Source organism: Beta vulgaris, chromosome 5 (genome assembly GCF_026745355.1).
Source record: "Beta vulgaris subsp. vulgaris cultivar EL10 chromosome 5, EL10.2, whole genome shotgun sequence".
NCBI classification, from domain to species: domain Eukaryota; kingdom Viridiplantae; phylum Streptophyta; class Magnoliopsida; order Caryophyllales; family Amaranthaceae; genus Beta; species Beta vulgaris.
Window position 1 is genome coordinate 7,522,647 of NC_079206.1, and position 15,733 is coordinate 7,538,379.

The following is a 15,733-nucleotide window of genomic DNA, read 5'->3' on the forward strand; positions in this document are numbered from 1 at the left end:
ATGACTGAGGATTTTTGGAAGTGGGGCGAACATAGGGAGTTACGAAAGAGGGTAAGAAATATAAGTATTCTAGAATGTTGTCAGTTATAACTGTTGGAGTTAAGGCTGAAAAGTTTTAGCTTCTTTTATTATATTGTCCCACATTGCTTGTGGGAGGGAATGTCTCCTTGTTTTTATATTCCCTCCCTCCTTCCTCTTATTGGGTTGGTACTTGAGTTGTTTTTGTGGTTGGATGTCATGTTTGGTTTGGACTTGCTATCGCGCGTCGCCCGGCCTTGGGCCTTGGGGAATAAACTTAACCTTCCGTTTTTTGGCCTGATTTTCTCCTATAAAATCAGTGCTTCTGATCAATTTAAGATACACACAAAAAACATTCTATTCTCCTCCTTCTCTTCTCTCTCTTTGCTGCAGATCAATTACCACCGTTGTCGACATTGCGTTCTGTCAGATTCTAACAATAACAATTACAACTTACGAGTTTCACTATGACTAAAAATGGAAAAATATACCTATACAGTCATATAGGAGGAAGATTTTGCTTTCTTCTATCTTGTTTTATTTTTCCTATAATTCTTTCTTGGTGCTCTAATTTGTCTAAAGTTAAATGGGCTGCTAGTAATTACATGACATTTTATCTCAACTTGGGCCTTAATTACAACATGATAATTTCACCTAATAGCTCATCTAACAACAAGTCCACCATTTCTTGACCCAAATGTATGGACAACTCTTCCACAAGATGTTCCTTCATTAAGTCATACTTTTTCACCCACTTTGAGTCTTTTACCTCCTTTTCAGCCAACTTACAAATATAACTCAACATTTCAACAAAATCATCTGCTGCTTTAACCTCTGTTTTCACCAGCTTGTGTTTGCTACCAATCTTGTTACAGCAATTTTCATAATTTTCCTTTGTTTTGAGCTGTATATCTTGTGCCAAATTATCATGAAGTTTGATTTTGGATGATGATTTTCTCCTTGAATTTGAAGGGATTTTTTGTTTTCCTTTCCCTGTTTCAAGCATTTGGCAAGTGAAATTAATATACAACATATTTGCTGTTTTTTGTGGCCAAATATAAGATTGACTCATAAAGGATTTTACTACATCTATACAAATATATCTGTTCCTAAACAAGAAACGGCGTCATTTTGAAAACAGATGTTATGTTTGGTGTTATCATTTCGAAGTAATCTGTACAAATATATCTGTTCCTAAACAAGGAACGTCGTCATTTTGAAAACAGATGTTATGTTTGATGTTATCATTTTGATGTAATCTATACAAATATATCTGTTCCTAAACAAGGAACGGCGTCATTTTGAAATATATCTGTTCCTAAACAAGGAACGGCGTCATTTTGAAAACAGATGTTATGTTTAATGTTACCATTTCGAAGTAAAATATATATAAATGACAACTATAACTACCCACGGTATAGCTCGAGCCTAGAAACTAGTTTATGATTAAAATCGCGAGCAACATTTTGGTGTAAAAAAAAAAAAACAGCAACGACCACAAATACACCAAAGGTTAACAAGTAGCTACCGAGTTCACAATATTCTAGTTTTTTCAGAGAAATTTAGGTAGCTAAAGCTTTAGATGCTTTAATTTTCTTATTGTAAAAAACAAAATTGCATATTAATCTGAACGAAATAATAAGGAAATGAAAAGTAAGTATAAAGAAAACAAACCTTTGGAAAAAGGACTAACTTCCTTGTTATAATGATCAAGAACAGAAACTGGACTTCTTTGAAGATCATCACTTTGAACTTCAACACACATATCTTGATTATGATCAACATTCTTCTTACTATAAATTTTTACACCAACTTTCCCATTAACTTTTTTCTTATCATTAATAGATTTCCTTTTTTGCAACCTACATTTCTCCCTTAAATCATCATTATTCTTTAATCTCCTAGTATTTTTCCTACTAGTATTATTATTAGTAACACATTCTTCATACCTTTTCTTACTTTTCCCATTAAAAACAACCTCATTTTCTTTCTCTAAATCCTCCTCAATTGTACCCAAAAAGCTACAATGCTGGCCTTGTTCATGAAAAGAAGCCGAAATTCGTGCACCACGATGAAATGCAGCTCTTGTTGGGTCGAAATCAGGCAAGAATTGTAATGAATTAAGCGACTTACTTCGAAAAAGCGAATCGAGTGTAGTGGTTTTTTCATACTTAGGCAATGAGTCTAACCCCATTAATTTGGCAACTATCCCGGGACTATTATTAACTACGACAACATTATCATTACCATCATTTAGTACTGCTCGCGAAAATGAGTCACTTTTATCAGGTGGAGATGGGTGGGTTGGGAGATTACCCGTACTAATGAATCTTTGAAGGATACTAGAGAAGCACCCGTGTTTATTTTGTTTTGTGTACTTAGAATACTTAGATGACATTTTTGTTTGCAACTTATTGACTAGAGTAGAAATAACAATAGTCGTAGTAGTAATGAAAAAATTGTAGTAGAGAAAGAATGAAAGAGAAATGTGAGGATATATCATACTACTATCATAAGATGAAGTTTTAAGTTATGAAGAAATTATGAATGTGAAAGTGATAATTTATGTGTGGAATTTTTGGTGATTGAGTAAATTGAGTTCACATTAGGTGGAGTAGAAACACGTTTAATTTGGTTGAAAGTTTTGACGAATGAAGATGGGATTTTAATCATTTTATTGATGAAGTTTGTGAAATAGTGAATGGACGGTAAAATAGATGCTAAAAAGAGGGATATGTTTATTAAATAGGTGGTGTTATTGGGTCAATGTCGGTATGTAGTTACTATGTAGAGTGTGCAGAGCCGAATAACTTGACTTTGGTGGTCTCATGGATTTATGTTTAGATGTGGATGTTTTGGAAGTTGATGTGAAATTGCGAACCCAATTCTCGACTTGAACCTAATTCGAAATATAAGTGAGATAGAATTTGAATTTTCGACTGGATTGATTTATTAATAAGTTGATTTTTTTTTTGGGTTGCTTACCCGGTTAACCGGATTTTTGCTCCGACTACATCCAAGTTCGACCATTGCATAAATAGTGCAAAAAAGTTTGAAGGTGTAACCTGATACTCTCTTCGTTCCATAATCCTTGCAATATTTGTAATTTTACGATCTATGATGTTTTACTTTGACCATTGATGTCTTTAATTGTGTATTAGTAAAGATTACGAAAATTTGTTATTTGAAAACTACAAATTGGAGATGACTCTAAGAAGATCAAATCACATATGACTATTTTTTTTCCCTATATAATGGTGATAATTCATGGTCAAAGATTATAAAGTCTGACCTTGAAATAGTATGTGTTTCATTGATTATGTAATAGAGGAAGTACGAGACACAAGAAGTAAAAGAAGTTCTTGATGAGTCATAAATAATTAAGCAATATCTCAACTTATACATAGTATATTCTTTTACTTATTAATAATATAACCTATTTATAAGTAGGTTGGGTTAGAGTCGAACTCTCCAAACCGTTAATTCAATGAGTTAGATTTAGATCAAAAGATTATCTACATGTTGTTATCGTCTTATCGATCCAAAAGTGAACCAATTAACGGAATCCAACATATTTGCCATCCCTATTCTACATTGTAGCTTTCTATTTCTAAGTCTAGCTAGGGTGATCATAGGAGTTAGGGCTACTACTTATGAATTCTTCAATACTAGCCTGATCGCTGAAATAGTAAAATTGATATCTAGGCTCAATCAGAAGCGTTGTGAGGCATAGTGAGAAAATCTTAGTTGGTTATTGTTTGTAACTTCGGAGTATATGTGAATTTTTTCTTCTTGTTTTCAAGTATTCTATAAATGTTGTTAATTGCAAGTTTCTTGCTAGGTGTACAGTTAAACGATTTGGTGGAGCATCAACTTCTCATCCTAATTCCTATGCATGTAACATCACTCCCTCTTTAGAGTCTAGACCTAGTTAAAGAAAGTAAATCTCAAGTAATTACGAATACAATAAAAATAAATAAGTTAGCGAAGGAAGGTTGAGAACTAAAAAGAGAGGAAAATGTCGGGAGTTTCTAGCCCTTCTATAAAATTGAAACTCTAAGTTGTGATTGCTTTAAAAGAACAAAATGGTCAAAGTCGTACATTTCTCTTTTTATGTTGGTCATATCTCTTACAAATAGTTGAACAAACGAAAAGAATAGTAACCATGTGCGGCGGCCGAGCTCAGGTTGGGCCGCGGTAAGGATTTGTTTCTTATACGATCTATATATTTGGTAAAATCCATGCTGTAATAATTTCAAGAATCTGTCACCCATTTGATGTTATGAGATCATCTTTCACTATTTTAATCTCCCTTGATTTTTTTTTTTGTTACGCACTAAATAATGATTGTTTGATAAGTTTTTCCATTTTGAGTTCACTTATGGCCTGTTTTATAAGCTTTCGTTCGTCTTTCTAAAATAACTCAAAAAACAAGAATTTTATCTTCTCTTCGCTACATAATACAATACCTATCATCTTGACATCTTCTAGGCAATCATCAATGGAGTTCTCAAACAAATTTTGTGTACTACATCATAGAAATAATTTTCTGTACAGAAGGACAAATTCAATTTTAGGACAATGTTGTTAAGTCACACCACTATTTGGTTGGATAAATCTATTCTAGTTGCTACTTGTCGTTGTTCTACAAATAAAACCTAGCTTGTTTCCATGACACAAACTTGTAATCCATTCACTGATAAGTGATAACTGCAAGGGAATCCTTGCTTTTGGTTTGAGAGATTGAAAAATTCACAAATGTATAAAAATATAAGCGATAATAGAATTAATTAGTATAAATATAAAAGATCTGTTTGGAATTTATATACACAATACGTAGACCTGGGTGTATCATGCATGCACCGAAAACTATTTTTTGCGCAATTGCTTTTTTAGAGTTTTCATCATTCTATGATTTTTACTCAATTGTTCATTTAGAGCTTTCATCATTTTGCATGCTTATATGTAGTTTTTCAAATGAGTTTTGAGGAAGAAAAATAACCTAAGTAATACTCCCTCCGTCCCATAATATAGTGCTTGTTTCTTTTTTCACGGTCTCCAAAACGTAACTTTGACCTTTAATATCTTCAATTCCTTATTAATAAAAAATATAAAAAGTTGATATTATGAAACTACACATTGAGACGAATCTAACTAGATCCTACATGAATATGTTTTTTTATATATACAAATGAGAATATTCGGTCAAAGATTTTAAAATTTGACCACCAAAAATGAAATAAGCACTATATTATGGGACGGAGGGAGTACTAGGGTTGGAAATGCGTTGACGCGGATTGGGTTCTGGTTGACAAGACCTCAACCCAACCTGATCATAATAAACGGGACGACCTAAAATTGTCACTAACCCATTTAATAACATTTTTCTAATTTTCATCAAACATTCTACGAACGTCGAAGTATAAATAGGTCATATATAACAAGAAGACAAATTTAAATACAATTCAACCCTTTTATTGTTCATTTCACTTGGAAAATTGGTTATTTTGATGGGAAAATAAATAGGTTAGTTAGTAGGTCAACCCAACCCAAACTTGACCTATCTAAGTAGAATGATTAGATAGGTAGAATCCAGATTGATAATTTTCAACCTAATCCAATCCATTTAATTATACGAGTTAAAATTTTGACCCAATTTATCATTATTGGGTCGGATTTGGGTTGAGTTGATGGATTGGATCTACTTTTACCAACTCTACATAATATAATACCACACTCACGGACTCACGATGTACCATTACTCCACAAGTGTATGATAAATTGATAATTGATAAAGGTTGTAGTCTAGGGGTGTTCATGGGTGGTTAACCGTCCCGAAATAACATTTCAGTCCTGGTAATCGAAAGTTTCGGTTCGCTCTTTTTGCGAATCGTAATCGTTTAGACCGTTACTGCCTAAGCAGTTAACCGCTTTTCGGTATGGTTTTTTGGTTAACTATTAACCGTTATTATAGTTATAGTATTATATATTACTTAATATACATATATATTTTCTATTTTCTTTGCATATACTTTAATATTATATATACGGTAATATAAAATGTATTATAAAGTGGATAATAAATCTATTAGAAAATATAACTAACACTAAGAACTCACTCCATTTCCTAATTATAGTGTTTATCTTAGTACTAAGTTTCAAGTAATCACATACTCCTTCTAATTGTTGTAAATTAGTAACAAATATTAGAATTAATGTAATTGTTGGAAAATGTTTCACAAAAAATAAAATAGAAAATAAATATTTCGATATTTCGGTTAACAGTTCACTCAAAAATCATAACTGTAACCGTACTATTTAACCATTAATTTTATCGATTCGGTAACTGTATCCTTAAGATTTTTTTTATTGATACGGTTACCACCTTTGACCGGTTTTTCGGTACGATTTTTCGATTTTGGTATTTTATGAACACCCTTAGTACAGTCTAACAGCTAACCCCAACTTGTTGACGAAATTGTCTCACACAAAACACAACTTCGGAATTCCTACATCACATTTGAGAAGCAGAGTGAGAGAAAAGCATTGCGGGCCAAATCAATCTGTTTTTTTTTTACGAGACTGGTAATTTCGATCTTCCTTAAATTTGTAGGTTTGTTTAGGAGTAATCTCAATTTAAGTTTTAAGATTCACAATTTATATCTTACACATAACACATCCATATTTGAGCAAGAACTCAGAATTATTCTATAGATAAAAATTAGATCTTGATACACCTAAAATGGCGATTTCTTCACTTCGTGGCATCGTCTCCTCTACATTTAGAGTAAAATCTCCACCATTTTTGCTGACTAAAACAATCAATTTTTCAACAGCAGAAGAATTTTGCACCCACCTCCTTAATCACCCCAAAAATCCAGAAAAAACCCTAATTCGCATTGCAGCTCAATTAGATTCAAAATGTGTTAGTGAAGTGTTGCATAGATTTTGTTCAAATGAACCTCAACTGGGTCTTCGTTTCTTTATCTGGGCTGGTCTCCAGCCAAAGTATAGGCATACTCAATATATGTATAGCTTAGCTTGTAAGTTGCTCCAAATACGTCGAAACCCGGGTAGGATTAGAGAGATTCTTGAATGTTATAGGGTTGAAGGCTATTTAACTAATGTGAAATTGTTTAAAGTTGTTCTTAATTTGTGTAGAGAAGCCAGGACTGCTGATGAGGGTTTGTGGGTATTGAGAAAGATGGGGGAATTTGATTGTAGGCCGGATTCGACGATGTATAATGTGGTAATCGGGTTGTTTTGTGAGAAGGGGGATCTTGATATGGCAATTGGGTTGATGAGAGAGATGGAATCTTGTAATTTGTGTCCTGATATGATTACTTTTATGTCAATGCTTAAGGGTTTTTGCAATGTGGGTAGATTGGAGGATGCTTGTGAGTTGTTTAAGATTATGAAAAGTCATGGATGTACTCCGAATTTGGTGGTTTACTCTGCTCTCCTTGATGGGCTTTGTCGGGTTGGTAGTTTTGAGAAAGCGATGGAGTTGTTGGGGGAGATGGAGAAGGAAGGTGGGGAGTGTTCACCAAGTGTTATTACTTATACGTCAGTCGTCCGAAGCTTGTGTGAACATGGAAAGTCGGTTGAGGCATTGTCGATATTGGATCGTATGGAGGGTTCTAAGTGCCAACCGAATAGGGTGACTATGAGTGTGTTGATCCAAGGACTTTGTGGTGAAGGGTACCCAGACAAAGCATTTAAACTGGTCAGTGATGTAGTTGCTAGAGGTCATGTCTCGGGTAGTGAGTGCTATAGTTCTCTTGTGATCTCTTTGTTGAGGATCAATAGATTTGAGGAGGCACATAAGCTTTTCAAGTGGATGCTGGATAATGCTGTGAGGCCTGATGGGCTGGCATCTAGCATTTTGATAAAGGATATGTGTTTAAAAGAAAGATTTATTGATGCATTCAGTCTATATGAAGATATTGCAAAGAAGGACACTGTAGTGACAATTGATTCTGATATATTCTCGATACTGCTTGTTGGGCTTTGTCAGCAAAACCATGAGGTAGAGTTGGCAAAACTTGCCAGTCTAATGGTTGAGAAAGGGATTCAAATCAATGCCTCGTACGTTGATGTTATTTACAAGCATCTAAAAGGATCAATCTGTATGGAGTCACTTGCACAATTGTGTAAGACGAGAAAATAATAGTCAACAACGCGTCCTTTTCTTAGTTTGTCCTGGTTACTTGAATTTCTGAAGGATATCTGTGAGTTATTAAAGCAAGCTACTCATTTGGGACCACAAAAGCATGCTGGTTGAGCAATCTTGATCGAATTTGTTTGTGAGATGTATTGATCAAGGCAGAGTTTTCAAGTTGCTATCAGCTTAAGATACATGGTAAGCATTTCTTATGCTATTATAAAGTTTTAAAGCATGCAATCCTGCCTAAATTGTTAGCTACTAAAAATCATGGAACATCTATCTTATTTTCGTTTGCTTTCTCATTATTTTCTTTGGAGCATTACTCTGGATTGCGATTTTTCACATTATGACCTCTATTTATAGAAGTGTAAGCCTTTTATATGCTGGAGTTGTGTTAGATAAGGAAAACGTCGTTAATTATTCCAGATACCCGTATAACTGCTAGTCTGCTAAGGTTGAATCTATCTGGTACCAAAATTCTACCCCTGGACAAAGAGAAACAAAGACACAGAGACCCAGCGGTTTCAGTTTTATCTTCTTTGAGTCCTAATTGGACTTCCTTTTCTTTAGCTTTTAGAGATCAGTAGAAGTGGTTTAAGTTATATTGTGGTGGAGAATAAAAATTTTGGTACTTGTTGTGGCTAAGCTCCTTCAATCAAATTATGCTCCAAGTTTCTAGTGTAGAATGACCCTTGCAAGATGTAAGTTTTTTTTTTCCGGTGAATAAGGTTGCATAAGATGTAAGTTTGTAACTCTGTTTTACCTTGTCTAAACAATTCTCCATATTCTTTTAGAATAAAATTTTTGGTACTCAAAGAAGTAAATTCAAACTATGAGTGCCTGCTAATAGTGTATCAAAGAAGTGCGCATGAGGCATTGAGGTGCAAAGGGAGGGTGATCGCCTTTGAGATATTCTGATTAGAGGTATGCTTGTTTAGATTAACTTAGATTTTTTATTAAATATTAGCAGTGTTAGAAATCACTTTATACGAGGCATGGGGAGTGGGGACTCATCAAACAAGACCATAGTGGTGTGAGGAACACCTTTGGGAATCAGATGGGAGATGCATGAGCAATACAAAGTTTTATCTCTATCTACGCCTCTATCGAAAGAAGACATCAAGTGTATCTTCTTGCATTGGGAAATTTGGCATAGTACTCTTTTCCCCAACTCCCACTCGACAACCTATAATAGGATAGCTTGACCACAAGAACAAAAAACTTCAAGTAGATTCCTTCAGAAGTTCGGATTATTTTCCGAACCAGGAGTATGTCAAATGGCCCTGTTGTTAAAACTGCAGTTAAGTTGTTAAACTAGGGCACGAATGGCTCGTTCCACATGCAATCATGCATATATGCTGTTGATATCAGTACACCAGTTGAATTTGGACAGTTGAAGCAAACCGAAAGGGGTTGGATCTCTAATTTTTTTTATAGAATGGAAGCGGTGGCAATATGAGACATTATTAGAGTAGCTGACTCTTACTCATCCTTTTTATGTGATGGTATCATATCATGTCACGTCTAGGGGCGCAAGACAACTCTCTCTAAGGAAACTCGGCAAAATAGCCCCATAACTTCAGGAGAAGGGTTGGTCCTTGATAGGATGTATTGATGTGAAGAAGTGTAGGTGGATTTGAGTCAAATCCGTTAGCCATAAAGATTGAATCGTTTGGGTTCTTTTGAAAAGCGTTAAACTTACCCTTTCATCCCAAAACATTGACAAGAAAATGACCTCATATTCGGGAAGGAATTTGTTAAGTGGTTTCAACACCAATTTAGCATTTGAGTTTTCTCCTCTGTCTAGCATATTGTCTGCTGAATCAGCTTGTAAAGTCTAATAGTAGTAACTGATTGGCCTTTCTGTTAATGAATGTCTAATAGTAGAGGTCTTGGATAATACTTTTGTCAATTATCCTTTGGAATAGGATGCTTTTTCGAGGAGTATTTGGAATAGGATTTCTCTTATCATTTGTTAGAATTATTTTTGCTTTTAGACATGCCTTTGTTTCTAATTTCAGCTTTTCTTGTGCAGGTGCAAGACTAGGAAAGGACTCCTGAAGACGCTTGTAGCTGTGTTAAATTTATTGGGCCAAGAGTTTTAGCTTGCTTCATTCCGGTGGCAGGTACTTTCTTGCTTACTTGCCTTTTTCTAAGACCAGCTGGTGTAGTCCAGTATCCCCTTTCAGCTTAGTTGATTTGTCAATAATTTGGGCATGTTCTGGCTGATTAGCCTTACAGGTTAGGGATTATTACATTTATAAGTGAGGACCTTGACTCAAGTCCGAGTAACCATTTGATAATCAGAAGCTCACGGCTTTCATCATAGGGTTACTTTTTTGAATTTGATGATGGCTACGTAGCAGTGTTGATAAAATCCGATCGATGGTTATGATACAAGTCATCCGGATGTTGAAGATAGTCAGATAGTGGCAGATCTGAGTGTGATATACAACACACATGTTGCTGGTCAGGTGGATCTGGCTTTTTCCTGCCACACCCAGCAGAAGATTGCGAAAGACCAGCTCCTTAGGCACGGTATCTGCACCATTGTGTGGACCAGATTATTGCCAGCCTCTCGTAGACATCCTCACATCCATGTGTATTAAGATGTTCATCTTGTATTTGCATCAAAATCAAATGTGTTTTCATATCCTGTTTTTTTTATTCTCTGCCTTGATGATATGAGAGGGCTAATAGAATTTTTGGGGTCCAGCTCGGCCTTCACAGACTCTCCCTTGTAGTTGGAGTCTTTTTGGTGTTTCTTATAGAAGTACCAAGTACGGGCATCCCGACTTGCCCTGCCATCGAAACCTATGCCAGGCATCTGGGATTATCGTATATCCAGGGCGATATGTTTGGTCATTGCACATTTGGAGAGCATGAGCGAAAAAGATAGTCTTAGATGTACGATAAACCTGGGTGTACTAGATAAAATGTACTGTAACATTTCAGTTGTTCCTAGATTGTTTGTACTTTGTAGTATTCACATAATCCATCTCAACAATCGTTTGCAACTTATGCATGGAAAAAAAAAGCTCATTCATGTGGTGTTTCTTTGATGCATTAACAAAATATCAAACTTACAAATTATTAAGTAAAATTTGTCAAAAACAATCTTTTAAATACAAGTTTTTATGTTTCAATCCCATTTCCCTTCATGTACTAATGAGTTAATGTTGGAAAATACTTGGTCAATGTCAAAAAATGGAGAAAAACATAGTTGAAAGGTTCAAGAGCCCTCCATATCTTTGGTTTTAATGAGTCAACCCTGAAAATTGCTTGGTCAATGTCGTAAAATGGATCGAGGTTATTCCTCGCAAAATATTTTCTTCTTAAGGTCTTTTTTTGCCAGATTTTTTCTCAAAGACGGTTTCTCGCAAAAACTTGTATTTAAAAGGTTGTTTCTAACAAATTTTCCTATTATTGATTATAAATATTAATGGTTAAAGTTACGCGTTATCAACAAATCATATAGATATTGAGAATGAGTACAGAGGTATAAAACATAGGGTTATATATAGAGCTGTAAAAAACTGACCGGACCCAAATCCGCAATGATACAAAAACGAATCATGCCCGAAAATACGGTGAACTGGTGATCCGTAACCGATTCCGGCCTAACCCAAGAATAACCACTAATTGATTTGACCTGTTATAATCTGACCCATATCAGATTCGAACGATTAACCAATCTGAAAAGAACCCGAATCCGATTACAAAAAATGAAATGTTGAAGATGGATTTAATCGCGACTCTCGAATACCACCTCCCGAAACTTTAACCAACTAGTAGTTCCAATCCACACAAAACGCACATATATATATAGAGGTGAATTTATTCATTCATTGTCTTCACTTGTGAGTTCTATTAACGCAAAATCAGAAACGATGGATCGGATTCAACTTCTGCTAGTAGGACTCCCTCTTTTCCTCTTCTCAACTGACATCTTCAACCTCTTTCTCTCTCCTCCTCAAAAACCCTCTTCTTCTTCTAATCAATACATCATCATCATAATCATGTCCCTAAACCTTCTTCAATTCATCAACCCCTTGAATTCCCTACTCAGGTAACATATTTTTTGTTACCCACCTTTTATTTTTAACGAATTTTCGCTTTAATTCAATATGTTTAAGTATTGATATAGTTTTTTGTTATTGTTGAAATTGCAGCAATCGAATTCCATTGGTTATGGACATACTGTCACTATTGATTTCTGCTCCTCTTGCTCTTACAAGTAATTAATTCTCTTGTTTGATTATTTATTTTTTCTGGGATCATATTTATTTATTTAATTGGAAATTATAGGTCTGATTTTTGTGGGATTATACTGTTTTGGGGTTTTAATCAGGCTTGTTTATTATGATTGTTATCATGTTATGATTTGATATGATTGGCTTTTTAATCGCTTTTCGATCTCTAGAAAGACCGTCTTACCTTACTATTTGACCAAGGGGGTCACTAGAAAAGTAGCGTAAACGAAAAGTGACCCTTTATGATAAATAGTGAGATAGTCTCATGGTAAGACTGTTTCATTTGAGAATTTGTCTTTAATCGTGTTTGCTTCTTCTAATTCTTGATGGTGTATATGGCCATCTGCCATTTGTTTTTGCAATGTTTATTTAATATTAGCGCGAGCGAAAGTGTTATAATGAATTAATTTAGTTGAAGGAGTTAATTAGGTGCTTGCATTTGGTGGATGTACTCTATTAATTAGGAAAGTTTGCAGGGTTGGAGGAGGATGATGGGAATACAATGAGATCAGTGACCGTTATAGCAAATTGTTTAGGTTGTTAAATGGTGTTTAGCATGTTATGGGGTTATTTCTGATTTGGACACTGCCTTGAAGGCTTGCAGAATAATTGAAATTTGTGGGATTGTTTTAACTTGTGATGACGGGAATTCCATGGTTACTTGGTGGTACTTGGTAGTGTTCTCTTGGAGTGTATGCCAAGTTCTGAGTGCATTTTTTTCTCTTTGATCTTCTGATTGAAGGTATCTTGGTTTTGTTGGAATGCTTTATAGCCTTTTGGGTACTTAGATTGGAGGATAATTTGATACTATTGGTGATTATCCTGGCTTTGCCCTCAGATTATAAAGAAGGAAGGCTGTAGCTAGTTTCTTTATTGGGTGCTAGTATTTTCCTCCGGACTTCCTAGTTCCTATGCATGATGACGATGTGTTAGTACTTTCTTAGTTAAGGAGCGGAATATCTTGGATGTAATTCATACTTGAATACAAGCTTGTACAGGAAGTAGACAAATTAGATTTGGTAAGAAAATATTTAACATTACAAAAGGAATGTGCGACTGCAACCAATTGTGAAATCTACCAGTTTGAAAGGTAGAATGTGCTTGATGGTTTACATTTTCGTACTTTTTAGTCACAACTTCATCTAGTCATGAAGGATACATGAGACAAGATATCAACAATGAAGCAAATTACTATCTTGGTTCCTATCTATAAGTTTTAGAGCCCTTGCACTCTTGAAGCTGCTATTGATAATATAATTATTTGCCCTCCATTTTGTTTCTGAACTTTGAAGTTATGTGGAACTGTTTCACACTTCTGTTTGTTGGATTAACGGGACCTTCTTACATTTAATTGTTTGTCTACGTTAGGGGTACTGCTGTGGCTATGAAGAATATGCTAGAGACTCAGTTTCCTGGAATTAATGTTGCTCTTGCGAATTATCCACCTTCACCTCCAAAACGCATCCTAAGCAAATTGGTACCTGTTGCTCAAGTTGGAGTATTTGCCGTCATAATGGCAGGTGATCAGATCTTTCCTAGGCTGGGAATGTCTCCCCCAACATGGTATTACTCATTGCGTGCTAATAGATTTGGAACTATTTCTGCAACCTGGCTATTTGGGAATTTCATCCAGTCCTCCCTACAAAGCTCTGGTGCTTTTGAAGTTTTTATTGATGGAGAACCAGTAAGTTATTGGATACTTACCTTTGTGTTTATGTCAAAATCTTTTTCTTTAAATCTTGTGTGTTTTCCCATTTGTTTTTGCCTGGATGGCATCTTACTTTGTCTAATATTTGGGGAATATGAGGATCCTTTTCAGTCTCCGTTCATTATGTTGTTAAAGATAGATGAATGATAAAGCTTAAGAATTAAATTGTTCTATTTTAGTACGTTTGTGTTGTCGTACTGACAGTCTTCTGTTTGGCCCAGTATTGTATGATTCTGATAAGTGCAAAAAAATCATTAATCTAGTTCGTTTTGAATATCCGTCTGCTATATGAAATTTGTCTGATTGCTGCTCATCTGTGTGAATCTACTGTAGGTATTTTCGAAATTGGCACAGCAAAGATTTCCTGGTGAAATTGAATTGAAGGACCTCATTGGCAAAAGGCTTGCTGGTTCTAAATTTGTGGACGCTTCGGGGGCTAATATGTGGTCTTGAAGACAATCAGGAGAACTTTCTACTATCCTAGTTTAATGAATTGACATGGATATTTTAACCCTCTGGTTTTTCTTGCCATGTAAATTTTGATATCACCACTGGACGTAAAGATGATCATATATGTACTCAGATTTTGGTGCCTTGGCTTGTACTGCAATTTATGATCTATAGTGTGGTGTTACATTTTCTTTCCTTCTGGTATTAGGCATTAACTTTTGTAGAAACGAATGTTAATTAGTTTAGTTATTGTGATGCTTAGTCACTGATGCTACGAATTAGGGTCGCATAGTCCCTCCATTATGAAGTACATGAAACACTTTTTTTCAAAAAGCTCACATTAATAAGAGAAGTGTTTCACTTATTTCAGATAGGGGGAAGTACACATTGCTACGTATTGTAACTACCCATGTGTGTTCTCTACTTCTCTATGAGTGCAAGGGGATAGCTTTTATGTTCCCATTCTTTCTCCTTTTTTCTGCATTTTTATTTCCTTTCTTCTTCTGTGAAAGCGATAAAACCAATAACAAAGACAAGAACTAAGGAGAACACGCAGGAAGAAACTTGAAAACAGATGGAAATCGGAGGTAGCTCCATAGTTGGTGGCGTGGTGCTGAGATCTTGATGGAAGAAGTCTTGTAATCTTTCAAATGCAACACTGTGAAAAACCAGGGCCATACTTGATAGAAAAATTCTTGCAACATGTTAGCCATTTTGCTATTACCAAGTTAATGCAAAGTATACTTAGATTAAGTGGACTAGAGGCTTAAAAGTTGAGTTAAAGGATAGAACTTAGCTTTAATTTTTTTTCTTAAGTATTAGGTTACTTGGTGTATTCTCTTATTTTACCCTTATCTAATACTCATTGAAACTTATTTGATATCATTGTAACATTTTCTACAAAGGTATTAAAACTTGTTGGAATTTGACATTTTGAATTTTTATACGAACTTATCAAACCTGAAAATTTGATTTTTAAGGTAAAAATAACACAACCTTCCGATTTACATGTCTTCCGAACCACATGATGGACATGCTCAAAAGGTTCATTTGTAGTACAGACTACGAATTTCTATTTGAGTCATATTAGCTTGAAAGCTTTTACTTGGAAATAGAAATGCTGAAAAGTGAAGACAT

General features: G+C 34.9%; 3 protein-coding genes across 3 annotated transcripts; 2 read left to right on the plus strand and 1 right to left on the minus strand.

Moving 5' to 3' along the window:
• Positions 1 to 65: 65 nt before the first annotated feature.
• Positions 66 to 2,719, minus strand: LOC104892499 (uncharacterized). Its single transcript, XM_010678451.4, has 2 exons — positions 1,693 to 2,719; positions 66 to 1,011 (listed from the first exon to the last, which is right to left on the minus strand). Exons 1-2 carry the CDS (start codon positions 2,519 to 2,521, stop codon positions 653 to 655), a joined length of 1,188 nt encoding a protein of 395 aa, XP_010676753.1. The 5' UTR covers positions 2,522 to 2,719; the 3' UTR covers positions 66 to 652.
• Positions 2,720 to 6,483: 3,764 nt separating this feature from the next.
• On the plus strand, positions 6,484 to 10,918 carry LOC104892500 (pentatricopeptide repeat-containing protein At5g47360). The gene is made up of 3 exons (XM_010678452.4): positions 6,484 to 8,380; positions 10,221 to 10,311; positions 10,419 to 10,918. Exon 1 carries the CDS (start codon positions 6,761 to 6,763, stop codon positions 8,186 to 8,188), a length of 1,428 nt encoding a protein of 475 aa, XP_010676754.1. The 5' UTR covers positions 6,484 to 6,760; the 3' UTR covers positions 8,189 to 8,380; positions 10,221 to 10,311; positions 10,419 to 10,918.
• Positions 10,919 to 11,980: 1,062 nt separating this feature from the next.
• LOC104892501 (selT-like protein) lies at positions 11,981 to 14,791 on the plus strand. The gene is given in 5 exon segments (XM_010678454.4): positions 11,981 to 12,181; positions 12,184 to 12,254; positions 12,358 to 12,422; positions 13,807 to 14,122; positions 14,480 to 14,791. Coding segments are annotated over 5 exon segments (678 nt in total). The 5' UTR covers positions 11,981 to 12,075; the 3' UTR covers positions 14,600 to 14,791.
• Positions 14,792 to 15,733: the final 942 nt, after the last annotated feature.

Bases quoted from the DNA above. Each gene is read 5' to 3' on its own strand.
- LOC104892499 (XM_010678451.4), bottom strand. From the start codon at position 2,521: ATGATATATCCTCACATTTCTCTTTCATTCTTTCTCTACTACAATTTT. The intron at 1,012-1,692 runs GTTTGTTTTCTT...TGCTTGAAACAG, and splicing joins AGTTAGTCCTTTTTCCAAAG to GGAAAGGAAAACAAAAAATC.
- LOC104892500 (XM_010678452.4), top strand. From the start codon at position 6,761: ATGGCGATTTCTTCACTTCGTGGCATCGTCTCCTCTACATTTAGAGTA.